At 41.4% G+C, this 18342-nt stretch overlaps 1 protein-coding gene across 1 annotated transcript in view; it reads right to left on the reverse strand.

The window, feature by feature from the left end:
• Positions 1-228: 228 nt before the first annotated feature.
• The window catches only part of crispld2 (cysteine-rich secretory protein LCCL domain containing 2), a 21278-nt gene continuing 3164 nt past the window's right edge, over positions 229-18342 (reverse strand). The window contains exons 2-15 of the mRNA XM_017700697.2: positions 18085-18342; positions 14856-14974; positions 11077-11209; positions 7019-7134; positions 6543-6643; positions 6136-6288; positions 5972-6032; positions 5826-5892; positions 5608-5738; positions 5441-5484; positions 5271-5343; positions 5058-5133; positions 3249-3379; positions 229-2223 (exon numbers count right to left, since the gene is read on the reverse strand). The exon at positions 18085-18342 is cut by the window's right edge and continues 71 nt beyond it. Of these exons, the coding sequence (XP_017556186.1) occupies positions 2172-2223; positions 3249-3379; positions 5058-5133; positions 5271-5343; positions 5441-5484; positions 5608-5738; positions 5826-5892; positions 5972-6032; positions 6136-6288; positions 6543-6643; positions 7019-7134; positions 11077-11209; positions 14856-14974; positions 18085-18333 (1506 nt within the window). The 5' untranslated portion in view covers positions 18334-18342 and the 3' untranslated portion in view covers positions 229-2171. The remainder of the gene's footprint in view (positions 2224-3248; positions 3380-5057; positions 5134-5270; positions 5344-5440; positions 5485-5607; positions 5739-5825; positions 5893-5971; positions 6033-6135; positions 6289-6542; positions 6644-7018; positions 7135-11076; positions 11210-14855; positions 14975-18084) is intronic.

Below are 18342 nucleotides of genomic sequence, written 5' to 3' on the forward strand. Positions count from 1 at the left end.
AACAGACCAACATGAACCATTTCTTTTCTGCCTTGTATTTCAATATGCTGTTCTCATGGCACCCTATGGGCTCAACAAGGTAATGTGATGTACTGTGGCTTATACTAAGCATCCAAAGTTAGCTGCCTAGCTTTGTTTGGGTGGTCTAAAATGGTCTCCCAGTTCACATGGCATCTAATCCCCAAACTCCATGCAATTCATTGGACAGCAAGACAAAGAATCTCCATCAACCGTGGTAATATCATAAACTTTATTTTCAATTTTGTGCAAAACCAACTACTGCCTGTGTTTTATGCCAAGTCAAATGACTGCGGTGCGACAAAACCTTGGAGTCATTGAGTAAATCATGCTTAAGGCACCGCTGCAGCTTTTGTGAAGAGAAATATACATTTGTAGTTTTTCATTTTTGTCATATGATACGTGTAAAACCTTTTAATAATAGAAAATTTATACAGTAAAAAGGACACAAAAACATACACCTTCATAAAAACATACCTTTATATCCACAACTATTTCAGAATGAAATAATAAATCATAATATTTACACATTTGCAAAAAGCTGTACAGACAGTTATGATTTCCCTAAACGTCCCATGTACTTTAACCTAATGCTGCAGCAAGACTGAGGTAGCCCATGAAGAGAGAAAGTAAGAGAGAGAGAGAGAGAGAGAGAGAGAAAGAGAGACAGAGAGAGAGGGAGAGAGAGAGAGAGAGAGAGAGAGAGAGAGAGAGAGAGAGAGAGAGAGAGAGAGAAGGGGGGGGGCCCAGATGAAGGCTTCATAAGTGGTAGTTAAACTAAACTGTTGTACGGCCTTAAGGAGGGATAGAAAGCTACACTGACATAGACGCCAAATCCTTGGTTATGATTGTAACATAATCTCGATAAGAAATAAATCATGTGAAAATGAATGCTTGAGATAGCCAGAGCCTCTTTCGCTGCATGCCTTTAGGTTAAGTATCTTTTCATTACAATGCTGTGGATGAGTGGTTTCTACAGATCCATGTTCTACATGAACTGTGTATTTTCCAAATCATTCCCAAATGCAAGAACTGAAAGCTAAGCTAAACTGACACAAGTGTTCTTGGCAGTCAAGTGTGCCTCTGGGCCATGTTACCAAATGGGAAAAGTTTATATTGTAATGGACATTCAAATGTCTCAGGTGGGCCCATCTCATAGACCTAGAATTAGATTAAATTCTTTTCCACAGAAAAGTTAGAATCAAAACTAGGAAACAGTAAGTTGTCCAACAAGTGTCTGGAGTACGAAAGCAGCCATGCAATCATTGTGAAGGTCCTGCTTCTATGTGCACTCAGTGCCTCTGACTTCTTTTAGGACTGAACGCTGCTTCAATGTTTTTGCACCTTCCCTGAAACTCCTGCATATTATTGATACTGGAAGGCTCCGAAGAATTCTACAGGAAAGGTCTCTTTACATTGGAAAGAAGCCCCCCCAACCCTGCCCCACCCCCCTTTCTTGTTCCTACGCAGAGCATCTGTCTATCTTCTGAAGACTTCTCTGCCCACAAGAACAAAGGCCACATAATATACATTTGCCCAGACACGGACCACCACCGCATGCCACCCTCCACTACATAAACACAGCAGGGTCATAACAACGTAGAAACGACTTGAAGCCAAACTGGAACATAAAACAAAAGAAATGGCTAGAGAAATCAGGCAAATCACTGAATAAAAGGATCTGTACAAAATGATTAAATACAGTGTGACCAATATACATTCCTGTGTATGAGATCAAAGATTTCTGGTACATAAAAATGAAAACAGATACTTGGACTTAATTGGAAATGATGTGTGAAAGTAAAAAAAGAAAAAAAACAAAACAAAAAAAAAAACACAGCACTGCTGTTATATTGTCCTTTGTTGCCACAATCCATATTTCTATATACTGTGAGTGGCATTAAGAAAATGCATAAACAGGAAAGCATTGAAGCCTCCCTGGTTTTAACCAGCTGACAGTAAGAAGGAGATTGTTCATTGGCTGAGGAGGAGGTCCAGCTGTTAGGTGTGGTTCCACTACCTCTCAGACTGAGAGAAAATGTTGGAAGAGGTGGCCAAGGTACTAAACAGATTGACATGTTCTGTCCTTCCAGACTGGATGGGGACCCTGTGTGCCCCTGGAACAGATGACAGTAAGCCCTGCTCATATGAGCTCACTCTCGGACGGTGAAGACACGGAAGGCGCCTCCCTCTGCCTGGGTTTTACTTGAGAAGGAAAGAGAAAAGCATCATGAAGTCTCAGTAACAGAAGACGACTTAGATTTGTAATAAAGGAAAACACAATTTATGAGACGTGATGAGATTTGAGGAAATACAATAAATTATTATTATTTTGTTTAGTTTGTTCTAATGAATGTTTGCCCAGTGTTGATTTTACTCATTATGTGCCAGCCTAGTGAAGTCAATGCCATGTAATAAACGTTTACCTCGTCCATTTCATAGACTAATCATAGGAGGAATGGATGTGGAAATGTGATTAACACAGGCTCATTGTTACTGGTGTTGTGGTCCTGTTCAGAGTAATTTAACCTTTTTCCAACCACTACTATTGACTATTGTACTTGGCCTTATACCTTTGTTATTAATTCATTAGTGGAGTGGCCTGCATGCTGCGCCATGCTGGAGAACAGTGGGAGAGAATGAAGGCCTTTGGCTTCGGATCAGCCGTAATTATCTGCGCCAGGGAACCACTGAGTCAGCCCCCGACGGCTTTCCACCCACTGGTAACTGGAGAGTGTGTGATTATTTTCTTGTTAATAAGGCATAGTTCACACGAGCGGTTGCCCCTCGTTTCCCAAGGATTGCATCATGTCACAGGCCTGACATGGGCCGACGTGGGGAAAAGACATCCAGGCTATGCTTGGCTTGCTTTACTGAGTTGTGCCTACAGCCTGGTTGAACAAGCTCTCCGCACTGAATGGCAGATCGATCTGGTCAAAGAGGGAGAGGATGTTGGGGTGCAGTGTCGGATTTCACTGGGTTGGAGCCGATTTTGCCCACACAGCACTTTGCATACGCCATTGAAGTGCAGGGCTAGAGTAAGCAAATGTCCATGTGTGGTCCGTGCACACAGAGAAAACCACACCATTACTCTGAGACCACTAACGTGCCACAGGCACACTTGGCCCCTGCAGCTTCCCAGCCCAGGCATCTAACAACTGGACTGTATTACTGGACGAGCAGAGGAGAGGAGAGGAGAAAAGAGGAGAGAACAGAGAAGGGGCAAGTACCTCTCAGACTGAATGCCATTCTTCAGACTGCCAGCATAGCTCTTCTTCTTATCCAGAGCCAAAACGTCTACATAGCCTCCGGTGGCTTTGATCACTCCAGCGTGGATAGCTGCCCGGCAGATACTGGAGTTCTGTACACAGGGACACAAAAGAGGTTTCTTTCAGTGACCATGCTCTCTCTTCCAACCTCTTTTAGTGCCATAGTCATCAGCAGTTCCATTACTCTGGCTGATGTTCCATTCACCTTCATGCCAGTGGTTTTACATATACTACGCTGACACATGCATGCATCTGCTGCTCTCAACATAACATATCCCATGTGTTTGTAATGGTCAAAAAGACAGTGAATGATCTTCGTCTAGGAACAGACTGTCACTGCTTTGCATATTTTGCCATTTTCCAGATTCAACTGATCAGTTAATTAAACAGCACTTTGTTAGAAGGAACCACTGCCCAAGAGGCAAATATATGACCTCAGTCTATGGCAGAGGTCTTTAAATCTGGATCTTGAATCTAGTTTCCAGTCTGGGAGTTTGTAACGACCTGCAGGCAAACACAAGGTGGCCTATCCATCAGTTCAATTAACCTCCAGTGATTATAGGACTGGAAACTGGAGTCAAGGTCTGGACCTCTGGTTTAGGGTAACCCAGACAGATGACATCACTGCATGGGTCAGCAAGTGTAATGACGCAGTTTATAGCAGGACAAGCTCTGGGTCAGTCTGGTAGTCTGGCTCCAGAACCTGACCACTCACAGGCCTTATCTGTAGTCTGAAGTAGGTCTCATTCATCTCTGTTCAAGCCAGGCCAGAACCCTTGCATTCCCTGCTCAGAGAAAATGCAGGCCTGCTAGAGTGGTGGCCCCCTTAAGACCCTGACCCCCCTCACCCAAGTAATTAAAGTGTGACACATCCACCCCGTCTGAGTGTTGATGCTATATCAATACCATCATCTCATTGCTGATGCATTAAGGACAGCACTTTTTCCTTAAAGGTCAGCTTCATTATATACTATGTACTAGTTTCAGGCCAGCGAGTTACCAGATTTAATTAGCTTTTGTTTGAGTCCCTGGAGAGACAGCTCTGATCTGTGGCCAGTTGGAAGGGCACAGCGCTTTTACAATGGAATGCGATGGATAGGCCAAAAGGCAGTGAGTTCATCCAAGTTCACCCACAGCAAATGCAAGCTTTCATTCCAAGGTCATGGGCTCAGACAAACATTAGCCATCTAGTGCTTCAGCACACGATGAGGACGGATATGTCAGAGGCAAGACGTTTTCAGGGTGGGGATGGGGTACATTTGGAAAGACATGTAGTACTATTCATTTCAGAGTGAACGAATTAATGACCACTGTTTTGATAGCTTTACAAGCGACTTATAGATGACAGAAATGATTGTAATGACACAGGAGCAATTGATGTGATTAAGGTGGGACTTTTAAGCTTTTAATCTAATGTGAGCAAAAAGGCTCACACGGTACTTTTGGAAGGGATTACTGCATAAGCCAGTGACTCGGAGAGGGAAACTCAGAGTGTATGGCACTGCCCCAGCTGCTGTCTAAGAGTAGACTCCCCAGTTCAGATCAAGGCTGCTCCAGGGCTGGCTCAGTCAGCATAACCTCCTTAGCTGTAGCTCTGTGGTCAGTCCTAGCTCAAGGAGAGGTCTGCTGGCCACACAGAAGCTCACCACCTCTTCTAAGTCACATTCTCTCTGGGTTCACACTACTGATGGACCCCTACCACAAAAACTGCATGCTCACTTAAGCCCTCTTAACTGTGTGGCTGTAGAAAGTCAAAGAGGAGCTACATACATCAGCATAAACGTTGGTGCCAATCACGGGAGCCCAGTAAGAAGGCTCATTCTTGCAGTTAGCTGGGCAGTACACCCTGAACAGGACAAAAATGAAATGCAAAGTTAGTTTACAGAAAGATTTCAAAGCTTTTCCAAAATAAATTATCATGGGAAAGAATGTATACGATTGGGGCTCTTGTACATGTGGGACAAGAGTAGTGAGGCACTGTACCTTGGGCAATAGGAGAAAGAGTCTGTGAATGGGCAAAGCTCAGCAACAGTGGAGTAACAGTCCACTGACTTTACTATGAAGAGAAAGAGAAAAATTTCATATAAAATTTTTATCTTCAGAATAAAAAAAAAACATTTGCATTTAATTTACGAGAAAATCGATCTACTTACTCTCCACTTTCGAAACAGCAAATGCATTGCCAGGTTTATATTTACTGTCAAAGGAAAATTAGGAAAGCAAATTAAGTATTTATAATAGAGCAGATACATAAACTACAGTGCTGTATTGGTGAACTACTCCATGACCATAAAAGGTAATAGGCAGAAACATTGCATACCTTAAAGACTCAACGCCATTCTTTGTTGCTCTAACAAAAAAGGGAAGGCTGTCTTTCCGTACGATATCCACCAGACCACCACTGTTGTCAATGGCCCCGTTGTGGATTGCAGCACGACAAATACTGGATTGCTGTATGAACCAGGAAAGTGGATGCTTAGACTGAGAAACACTTCTAAAAACACTGACAGACCTTGTATAGGCTGTAAACTGACTTACCACATCATAGTACAATGTGCCCCACACCTTCGCTTTGCTATACTGGCAGTTGGCTGGGCAGTTGTATCTGAACAAACACGAGACATGCTTTCAGTAAGAGATCTATGCAATAATTATCGCTGAATGTTAAATTAGCCATTACTGACCTGTTGCAGGTCGCTCCTTTGCACTTATCCCTCATTTTGGTCTCACACTTGATATTTTGAGCTGTAGGGGAAATAATGCTAAGTTAACATATGTTTACATAGGTAAATGCAATCAAAGCATTTCCAACACTGTTTCTCCACAAAAATACATTTGCAACACTTACCAAGGAAATTGGTACGAGTGTCCTTGGGTGATGAGGGCTTCTTAGGAGCAGCAGGCTTGGGTTTAGGCTTGGATGGGGTGGTCCGAGGCTGCAGTGGCACCTGGGCCTTCTCCACCTCATTCATATCTGGAGTCTCAGGATGTCCGGGGTCTCCTGAAAGCAATTCAGAACCATGTAGTGAGCTTTATATCTTCACTGTAATTGGACATCTATCCTTTACATTGCTTGAAGACATGAACTAATGCAGACAGTCCCATTTGAGAGATATGAGGTTTTATGAAGACGGCAACAATGTCAAGCATTACTTCGCTACTCATAGTCACTGCTGTGTCATGTACTAAGGCAAAAAACAGTCTTCAGAGAATGCTGGATTATGAGTCACAGTCATCTTGCAGATAAATGCTTACCCTTGTAGCAAAGGTTGTCTCTGCATCCTCCTCCATAGCTGGGGGGGCACTGCGAACATGGGCGTCCATGCTGGTAAGGAGCCTCTCCAATCCAGTTTCCCCTGGTGGAGATCCCAAAAGGGTCAGCAGCAGTTTGAGAGTAATTATATAGCCTGCAGGCTTGACTGAGCACACTGCTTTAATGCTATTTGCACATTATCACAAACCCTCCAAGCTCTACGGAAGATTCTGCCTCCTATTCCCGCCTGCAATTAAATCATTAGGATAGTCTGGCAATAACTGGCTTGCAAGTTATTCTTTGTCTGATCATTTTTCTATTTTCCAGCAGACGGAACAGATGGAATGTTCTTACAGTCCAAAAGTCTTTAAGCATGGGCTCTCACCTTCAAATCAAATAATTTCATATAGACCAGGATAAGATACCGTAGTATAATAAGGAGTGGATAAATTTGTCAGGAGATGTGTACAGGCCTTACTTTGGTGAGTAGTTGCACACAAGGTAAACGGCATTCTCCCAGATCTCCCCCCACACGTTCATGCGTGGACATATGTGTACAGCACAGCCCACACGACTGGTGGTGGCCCACACCAACTGCAAAAGAGACACGTCCATCACTGCAATAGTCTGAATAAAATCATGAGAGCATTGTGCTGTCACTCAAACAGCTTCCTGACATTGCTCAGCTGTTTCCTGGCTTCCTGAAACTTGCTTGCTATGTGCGTATAAGCAGTCTCTTAAGGTCCCTGAGCCGACAAGGTCTCCAAAAGTAATTAATAATGGTTTTGCTTCCAAAAAAAACCCAAAACATCAACAATATGCAATTCAGTTCTTTAAAGTTTCTATTTAGAATGTCCATAATTAATTAGGCTGTTGTGTTAGTGTTTACCTTAGTATGTATTTAGAATATAAGTTTATTTTTCAGTTTGATATGAATGAAGTATTAATTCTTCTTCATTCTTGTATGTGAACTAATATGAAGCGGGGGTTAGCATGTACGATGTTGCTGAGTCAGCAAAAGTCAGTCCTAAAATACCAGAGCAGAGATGTTCACAAGCGGGTCAAGTCTTGGGTCTCAACTCATTACTGTTTAGAAGCTATCTGTAACTTCCTGAAAACAAAGAGATTAGCTAGCATACTAACTAAACTATGATTTAACCATTGTTTTTTGGGTGTTCTTTTTGGGTATATTCTAAAATTCATGTTTTGCATGTTACTTGAAGTGCCGTACTGACTGCATATAGGATTTTGTTTGATTGAACATTTCAGATTGAACGTTTTTCTAACCAAGTGCTACATTAGGTTATAATAAAAATCCTTGTTTTTTGAGTCCACAACGAACACCACACTGCTTTGAGCAGCAAGAGAATGAAGTAGCTTTTCACAAAAATGACTTCAAAGTCTTCAGTCTAGAGTCAAGTTGTGAGCCAATTCTGAATCGAGTCAGTCGGCATGTGACTCATGTGGGTTCGATTTACTGACTCAAAGCCCATCTCTGAAACAGAGCACCAAAACTTTGGTCACCTGAGCCAGAATCCTGGTAGTGAACCATGGTCTAGTGCTCTAGAACTGAAAGTACACACTGAGGCAAGAGCTCAGGCCTGAGAGCACTGACCTCTTTGTATTTTTATCTCTGCCTATATCTCTCGTTCCCCCCTTTGGGTTGGCCCTGCTCCTGCAGCAGGAAGTAGCTACTACCTTAGCTGGGCCAGCATGGCCAGATTGAAGGGCCCATGGGGGCTAAGAGGAGAGACTGCCCACTTTCATTCAGAGCAGAAGGAGCTGCAGCTCAAGTGTAACCAGTGTCAGTTTCCTGTGAACTTATACAATCATCCTTACTCTCCATACAAATAAAGCAATAGTGGAGTCCATTGACTCAAAGCTGATGCTGGGGCCTTTCCTGGTTAAAACAAGTACATCAGGGTTCAACAAGTGCACCAAAACTGCACAAGCCATGACCGTCTGACCAGTAAATGAATGGGAACTGCTTACTCAGGGCTTTCTCTCTCACATGCAGTTAAACTGCACAGTGGGTGTGCATGCAGTCCCTCAGAGCAGGGGCTAAAAAAGCCATTCTCTCTCTGAGGAATGCACTTCCTATACCGGGGCCAGGAAGAGGCCACAGCAATGTCGGCCATGGCATAGTTATTCAGCAAAACTACTGGTCTAAGCGCCTTCCCCTCTCCCTCCACGCATCTCTGCACTGAGGTTAAGAGCCAGTTTGATCCTTGTGGAAAGAACTGACACTGAGAAGATAGCAGGGCAGAACCTTAGTCCCTGTAAACATGCTACCCCCACCAGAAGCACTGGAGAGAGACAAGAAGTGGGCAGAGGAGCAGGGGAATCCGTGCATGGTGACTTGGCACAGCTCCTTTGTCTCCTTTGCTTCTTCAAAGGTATTCAAGTCAAAAAAGAAAATGGTCCAGCAGTCTGGGAACCGCTTCCAGATGCTAGTGACCTGCTTTCAGAGGGAGAGTGTTTTCACAAACCCATCCCAGCTGCTAAGTAAAGTCTGAAAGGACAAAACTCTAGAGCTCACACACTCCCCTATGTGCTACATTCTATCTCTGTCTCTCTCTCTCTCTCTCTGTCCTCTCTTTGTGCTACTACAATCACAAGTTTCCATATGTTTTGGAAGAAGTATATGACATGACTACAAAGTAGAGATGAAAATGTTTAACAAATGTTAAACAAGCTAAAAAAAAAAAAGCTGATTTGATGTGATGTCATTTCCAGTAAAAAGACAGTTCCTGTTTGAATAGGTGGGTTTATCACTGAAGTTGAGTCATGATGCATGAACTGTATGCATGAGAATGCAATCAGCAATTAGCTTCGAGAAATATGACTGCCAAAAAATGCTTAAAAACAACCAAGAGGATAACAGCATAACAACAATGACGTACCGCATAAAAACATCCACAAGTGATAAGACAACTATTTCATCCATGTTCTTCAATAGAGACTGTGATGTTTGGTGGTGTGAGGAAACTTTTAAGACCTACTAAGATAAACTAAGCCAAAGCTAACTAAAGTCATGGCATTTTGTGTTCCTGTTAACTTGGTCTAGTAATGAGTGAAACATTACTTTCAGACTCTAGAATAAAGAACTTTCAGTAGCTCGTCATTAAATATTCCAGTCATTTGATCAATATTTTAATTTTTTGTCATATAATAATGAAAATATAGGCCTCAGCGTCTTGATTTATACATACCCTTTTGGGCTGTTTCATACACATGCTTTTATGCTTTGCAGTCAAGGAGCACTTTTTAATATCTCTTCACATTAATAAAGATTTCAGTTGATGTGTGCACTCATAAGTACGTGTATATCAAGAATTTCTTATAGTTTCATAATGGGTGATCAATAGCCAACTACTGACTGTTGGGTAACACCTTAAACATGAAGGACCTATGTAATTGCTGTCAGAACAAAACTTTTACAGGAGAAGGACAAACAATCCTAACTTCCAGTTGAAGTGAATGTAACAAGATTTTATTTTTAAGTAATTTTTGAGCTTTTTTATCAGTTCATTCATCATAACATGTAAAAAAATAAAAAGAAAAAAGAAAAAAATTGGGATATAAGTTATTGTTCTGACTATGATGACATGCAGGCCCGTTTGTTTCATAGTTGTTACCAAATAAGTCACAGTAGTTACTTGGAGAAGCTTAGGATTAAAAGGGTTTTCCCATAATAAGTTTTCCCTCATTTTTCCACAAAGATATGAAAACATGTATGACACCCTCCATTCACAGAGCCAGACCTATTTTTTGTGCCATCCTTCTTTGCTCTCTCTTTTCTTTCTCCCTTGCTAATGAGCTCCAGAGGTCAGGCCTGCAGAGCACATGTTGTTTTTAGGAAAAGTCCCAGAATACCTACCTCTACACGTGTGCAGGTCACACATGCTGCCTGTTAAAATGACCATGGGGAGAGCACTACGCAGGAGAAGGCTGTGTTGAAATTACAGGCTTGAATGTGCTGATTTTTGTTTTTCCTAAATTACAGATCTTTTTAGAGCCAAAGGCTCAACTGAGATTTTTTCTAACTAAATTTAAGCAATGCAACTAATGAGAACTGTCAGATCAGAATTCATGTGTTTATTTTTACATTACGCTTCACTGTGCAGTGTCCACATGACTGTCGTCATCCTCCAGTGTCACATGTGAACATGTGGGTCAAGCACGTGATTTTATTGATCTAAAAAAATTAAATGCATGTGGGTACTTTCATGCCAGGGAACAATCAAGGGAGCAATAACAAAATCAGAATTGAGCAATAAGGCTAGTAATTCAAGCCTGACTGGGCCAATAATGCTAACAATTTGTATAGTAGGCCTACATAAACACTCACATTACAATTGTGGTTATTATGGTTATTATTGGTCATATTATCAGTTTTCATCTCTGTCAATCACAGAAATTTCATAGTGGTTGGGTCCTATTGTTACTGACACACATATACCATGAGGTCACTATCAATACATGAATTCGTCTTGGTTCTTTATTTGTTAAAGAAGCTGTTTCACAAATGCTCACCTGGGTGTAGTGTGTGCACATGGGCCCAGAGCAGCGTTCGGGGCACCAGGGGTTGCACTCGTGTGGGTAAGGGTAGGTGTAGTCCTTCACCTCGTCATACCAGGCCTGGACATGGTAGGCAGGAGAACGATACCTATCAGAGTGGACACAGGATCAGTCAAGAGCACAAATGGCCCTGAATGCTACAATCTGACCGGGCATTAAGAGTCCAAATGTCAGTCTTGAGCAGTCCTGATATTGCAGAAGACTGCAAAATGCCAATGAGCCGTCAGTGATTTTCAGTGTGTGCTTGTTGACTTATCACAGTTGCAGATCAAGGTTTCTGAGGGTGCTTCGATTAATCAAGGCATTCATGTACTCTAATAAAAGCAGGTCATGACACATTATTCATGCATCAGTGCATTTTATATGCTATATGGACAAAAGTAATAATAGCAGAGTTCAGGTGTTTCAGTCACTTTCAACAAATCTATAAAATCAAGCACATAGCCATGCAAATTTAAAAGACAAACACTGACAATAAAATGGGTCATACAGATGATTTGCTTCAAATCAGTTAATGAAATTTCTGCTTTGCTAGATCTTCCCCAGTCAACTGTAAGTGCCATTATGAAAAATTTAAATCTAAGCATCTAAAGGCAAAAACAGCTTAGTCACACATCGAACTCACAGAGCGGGGCTGTCTAGCACTTAAGCATCATTCACTACAGATTTCCAAAATGCCTCAATATCAGTACAAGAACTGTACATTGGAAGATCACTATGCACAATGCCAAGTGTCGGCTGGAGTGGTGTAAAGCACCACAGGACTTTAGAGCACTGTAAATGTTTTTTCTGGAGTGATGAAACTACCTACTGGAATGCACAGTGCCAACAATAAAGTTTAGTGGAGGAAGGATAATAGTCTAGATTTGGGCTCAGCCCCTTAGTTCCAGAGAAGGATAATGTTACTATAGCACACAAAGTAATTTAAGACAATTACATGCTTCAGGACAACAGTTTGGGGAAGACCAGCTCCTGTTCCATCTTGATTGCCTCCCTGTGCACAAGCGAGGTGCTTAAAGACAGTGGTTTGACAAGCTTGTTGTGGAGAAACTCCAGTGCCCTGCAAAGAGAGCCATGACCTCAACCCCAGTGAAGACCTTTTGGGTAAATTGGCGCAAATTCCTAGAAATTCACTCCAAAATCTTGTGGAAAACCTCAAAACAGTGGAGGCTATTATAGTGGCAAAGGGAAGCTCAGCTCCAAATTTGCAGAAATTTGGAATGGGCTGTTCAACAAATTTGTAAGCGTGTGATGGTCAGGAGTCCCTATACTTTTGGCCATATACTATATATTACAATGTGTAATGCAATTGCAATATGAAGCAGTATAACAGCAATTGTAGTATTCTGTCCATACTGTGCAGCCCTAGTCAGCATTTATCTGAAGAGTAGCCCACTGACGCACCACACAGACGCACTGTTCACTGTTCTCAGCCCAGATTATTTCTCCAGTGTAAATATGCCTCATCCCCCTGACCTAATCAGTTATGCCTGCTTACTATAAACATTGCTTTATACGGCAAGTCCTGAAACCAGGGGATGGGGGGGGCACTCATCACTGCCATCACGAGAGAGAGAAAGGTTATAGGAATGAGAACTGTCCTGGAATGGCACCTGCTCCAAGCTGGGAGAGAACGGTGAGAGAGGCAGAGAAAAAAGAGACTTTTCATCTGTAGAAGGTGCTCCCAGCCACACACAGAACAGGTTCCACAATGTACATTGTGTGTGAACATGCTGCTGAAATCCTTACTGCTGTTTTTACTTAGAGAACAGATGTAAGGCTGCAAGCTAAGCCTGTGTAAACAGTGAAAAATTCAAGGCCTTTGTGATTTATACCTAAAACACTTCTCATAATATTACAGGAAATGTATTTTTAGTGTTATGTGCTGATCCAGAGAATTAAGATATACTTTAGAAAAACACACTCCTTCTGCAGTTCATTATTTCAGATTCCAGAGGCCTAGGCACTAAGTGTGGATGTGTGAGCATTTGTATTTCGCCCTTTGTAAGGACCACATGTCCTCATGATAGGACAACCTGACTTTTGCACACCACCATTCACCTCTCAGAAGTTTGAAATCAGTGTTTTCAGTTATATGAAACAATAAATGTGACATACATTTTAAAAAATGATTGGCAATACATTTAAAAGGATTCTAACATGTCCTGTTTAACTTTTCAAATAATTTGTAGGGTGCTAGAAGACAGTAATTCTAAATTGGGAAAGAATGATGAACAAAGCTTTACCGTGTATATGTATGTGCAACATCAAGAATGATTAACTAAAGCAGCACTGTGCAAGTTTTGGGGATTTGTAGACCTCTCTGGTGGAAGTGAGTAATTGCATGCAACATCCAAAAGAACATTTAATAATGTCGGTTAGCTTGAGTTTAGGAATCTGAATATTGTGAGCATGGAAAGTATATTCAAAGAGAACTCAGTCAAAGTTTAATGAATATCAGGTCTTCCAACAATGTAAGTGAATTATTGTCATATCTTCATTGGTATAAACTCCTGTGAAAAACTCCCGAGTAATCTGACTCGATACCTCTGACTTTAAATGGATTACTTAAGGCTCTACTGTGAGCATCAGCACACAGGCACCATGTTTTGTTCCGTCCTGACTCAGTAATGCTACTTCTTTACATAGTGCAGCTTTAATAAATGAACATCCAGAATGCTTTGCATTTCAAGTGGCGATTGAATCTCAAATCTCAATTTCAATTGTTCTCAATTTGAAATACGGAATGAAAGGGACCCTTTGAAACCTTGCATCTCCAAAATGTAAATTTTACAGCAGGAAAAAAAATTCCTTCAATTTGATATTATTGGAAGATGTTTTTGCATGTTTTTTAGAGCATTTCTATTGAGATTTTAACACAGTGTAAATGTTATTACAGTAAAACCAATACAAAAACAGTTGCTATTTAAAACCTAGATTATTCAAGTTATAAGTGTACAGGGTGTCCCAAAAATTGACATCATTTCATAGTCTATTAACAACCAATTCTTTCTCAAATGACCTCAAATTTTAACAAAATGTGTAAAACCTAACCAAGTTTAATTTTCAATGTGTATTTTTTCCCACTAGAAATGAAAAGGCCTTTTGTGTGTTAGAATATGCTCAAACACAGTCAAACAAGAGTGTGCAGCACACATTTAGGAAAAAAATTCAATAAAAATGCACCAACTGGAAAGTAGATTTGGACACGGCACAAACACAGTGTGTTTGGCAGGAGCTGGACTACCGACTTGACATGTGTCACATCACAGGCGATGCACATATTGAACATATGTGAAGCTGTGAAATCAGTTCTAAAATCTACATCCCTCTGAATTTCTTGTTAGAATTTTGATAAATGAATTTCATTCAACACAAAGCCTGTTTAATTTCATTTTCCTACGACATGTGGTTACTCAGAAATTCACATCTCAAATTATGTCCATTTTTTTGGGACACCATGTATTTACAATGACAAAGACCATTAACATGACAAGTGATTCCAAACTTTTGATCTGTAGTGCAGATGTGAGAACATCTGGCAAATACAAGCAAGAAAAACAAGCAGTTCTTACCAAAAATGATGCAATACCTAAAGAGCCAAAAGATCTTTTGTTACTGAGGTTAAAGTCAGAGTCAGTTTAAGGAGCGTTACTCAGCTAAAGTAAAAGTCAGAGTCAAAGGAAGTGTTCATTAATATCACCATTTAAGTGTGGGTGTGTGTGTTTCCATACCTGCCCCAGTGCACTGCAAGGTTCTGGCCAATGGACATGAGCAGGTCCTGTGGCCCATGCTCCCACTGACATTGTTCAGCCCAGTGTGTAGCTGAACGCTCCAGTTCATCATCCCATACCTGCACACACATACACACACACACACAGCTGAAACATCTCTGTAGTACAGTGCCACAACCAGCACACCTCAGCCTTTATGCAAATATGCACACAAAATGCACCTACAGGGTGCCAAATACTACGCACGCTTCACCATTCATGAAGCTCTGCTGCCCATTTAAAGCTGCCATCGTAATTTGGATGGGACTGAGGCCCGATAGAATAAAAATACAGTGTTTATACCAACACAGACATCAGAGCCTGGCTTCTCTCCACTGTAAATCCTATGCAATCAGGCATAAACGAAGTTCATTTCTCTGGCTCATTTCTCCATCTGAGGAGGAAGGGAGGCCGTTTTCCACCTCTTCCATTCATACAGTTCCCTGTGCCTCCTCAGTGTGCTCAGTAAATTTCCAACATGGTGTTAAATGTACACCCACACTCTATAACCCCTGTTCTGTGCAGTATCCACCGTGTGGAGGTGTTGGCTGGCTCCAGCCTGTGCGCTGCATACTGAAACCGCTGCCTTATTCACTGAGACCTGGCACGGGACTGGGCCTGTGGGGGACGGCTCCAAACCTGCTGGACTGAGCAGACCACATGAACTAAAATTCTCCCTCCTCTGCTACCAAACACTCCATTTAACACTGTGTTCTTTCAGCCTCTCTCTGGAGAACATGGACTTCAAATTTCTTCTGTCTCCATTTATTTTCTCCAGTTTTTGCCTTAATTGTACACCCTGTTCTTTTAATACAACAGTCACTTTATTTACTCTAAAATCGATGGAAGCTTGGTTCTTTCCTCAGCAGCATCACACAGATGCAAAGGCCAATAGCGAAGCATGTTTTGAAACTCTGATCTGTGAAACCAAAAGCCTTGTATATTATGAAGGGTGAACAGCTCTCCTGGCTCTTGGGGTTTCTCTGCTGGCTTCAAGGATATAAATGTTTGCATGAAATAATATAATCAAACCACAATGTGAGATTTGAGAGGAACAGTTCTGAGAAAATCACATTCATTCCCCTTTCCCTCAAAAGCAGACACAGATTCGCACTTGAGCTATGAAGCTAATGTAGTTAAAAATAAAGGAATCTTTTGGGATGACATAGACTTCCATTATACTACACTCATAGCTCCAGTGCAGAACTGCAGGAGTAAACTTCAGACACTAAATGTGTCTTAGCTGATCATTTACATTTAGGGTAAGGCCAAATTGTACACTAGGATTTTTCTGCCAGACTGTCACTTTAATAAACTAAAATTAGGAGTGCAATGATTCACATAAGTTCAATATGATTTTTGATTCAGAGCTCGAACTATACACTACACAGACTTCATCATAGCATATATCAACATAGAAATATCAACATTAACATGTGACAAATGCATAATTATACTATGTGCAAAATATACAGTGTGGAAATAAGCCTTGACTGTAATTAAGCTACTGTTCCTATTTCTGGAAGTTTCATTCCAGAATGAATTGACTGATGGTTTCCACGAAAGATAGGAAGTGAGGGATGCTTCTTCATTTTTTCCAATTTCTCAACACTGTACTTCAATTTCTCAAAACTATACTCAGTACTGTACTTCAATTTCTCAAAGCCGTTGCACTGAACACCTGTTACCGAAAAAAAAGCTAAGAAAAGCAGCAAGTAAACCTGGTAACACTTTTCTGTAGGGTGCTTTATACATGCTTATTACAACAGGTATCATCTGTCATAAAGGCTACTTTAGCTGACTTTGATCAAAATCGGCCAATGTAACCTTTATAGCAAATGACGCATATTGGAACAAGCATTTATAAACAGTTATGCAGGGTTATGTCAGTTGATATCCTACAGCACCTTACAGTAAAGTGTGACAGTAAACCTCTTCTGTTGTGCCTGCAGTGCCCTGAATTCTCCCCTGGCAGGGCTCTCTCTCTCTCTGTCTGGCTCTCTCAGCATGCAGCTCAGACTCTGGGTAATTATCTCCACAGTAAAGCAGGCCACGCAGCTCCACACTGGCAGCCTCCCTTCGTGAGTTCATCTTTTCCTATGAAGATCGCAATAAAATCAACACAGTTCCTCACGTTTGGGTCAAACTCAAGCACCTGACAGACTCTCCTGAGAGCCTTCCAGCCCCAGTGAAGAGGTGACTGCATCAGCAGTGTGACGCAGATCACAAACAGCATCAGACTGTACTGGATCTGTTTATAATTCAGCAGTGCTGTTTAGAATAGTCTGCATGAGTGGCTGGCGTCAAAGCTACACCAGCTTCACTGCTGGACATAATCCACCTCATACTGTATTTGCCGTTTCATGTGCAGATTTGCTCACTGAATCCTCCCTCCCCTGAGCCAAATTGTGCTAGATTAGGCAAGACATTTTGCACTGGACTTACCTGGGCTAATAATGGAAGGAATTAACTGCCAGGTCAGCACTGCATGGATTGCAGGCCTAAATCATTACACTTCAAGCTGTTGCTCCAATTTAAATGTGTTTAATAAAGTATGTAAACACTGCTAAAGTTTCAAAACTCAAAAGTGTGTATACACAGACACTGCAAAAACATCAGTTAAAATGAATTGTTTTTGTGATGTCATATATATACCTATTCAGTTGAGCTCCACCCACTCACACCAAAGTCATAAAAAGTATTTCAGACCAAGTTTCCTTAATGAGGCTCTATGCAGGACAGCCAAACAGCTCTGTTGCCTTTACATGTATCTGTCTTAAAGGAACAATAACAAAAATAGCCTGTTTAATCTTAAATAAAAAAGAAGAGGTTGGATGACAAGATGAAAAATAAATTTGGACTGTTTTAGCACATATAACCACACAAACATCATATGTGGACCTTAAAGAAAAAAAATATTAGAAAATATAGGATATAGGCCCTTTAACCCCTTAAAGTCCCAGACTTATTACATACTAGTTATTATTATCTACAGGGACTTCAATGCAATAGGCCGAGCTATTCTTAGGTGATAAATGTATGTAATAAATGTTTGGGCCCGTCTGTGGTTTTGTGCTTTCTGACGTACAGTTATATATAAAAAATAGACACTTTATAAATAACAGCATGTCAACGCATCAGAAAGCACATAAGAAAATCTTTGAGATTACTAAAAACATAATGTACTTACCATGTACTCCATGTTAGAAGCAGTGGGGTAAACGCCTTCTCTCAGCTTGTTGTGGAGAGCAAGGATCTCCTCTCGGTCCGACCACTGGATGGCCCTGCGGACACGCGAGGCCGAGGCCGTGTTGTTGGGCTCGAGCTCATCTTCGTAGCGGCTTAGCAGTCGCCTCAGCTCCGGTGAGTCAGGCAGGAAGAGGGAGGTGGCCATTTGGGTGACCAGCATCAACAAGGCGATGGGAAGCAGTCTGGACATGGCAGCAAC

The sequence above is a fragment of the Pygocentrus nattereri genome, chromosome 15, assembly GCF_015220715.1.
Source record: "Pygocentrus nattereri isolate fPygNat1 chromosome 15, fPygNat1.pri, whole genome shotgun sequence".
Classification (NCBI taxonomy): domain Eukaryota; kingdom Metazoa; phylum Chordata; class Actinopteri; order Characiformes; family Serrasalmidae; genus Pygocentrus; species Pygocentrus nattereri.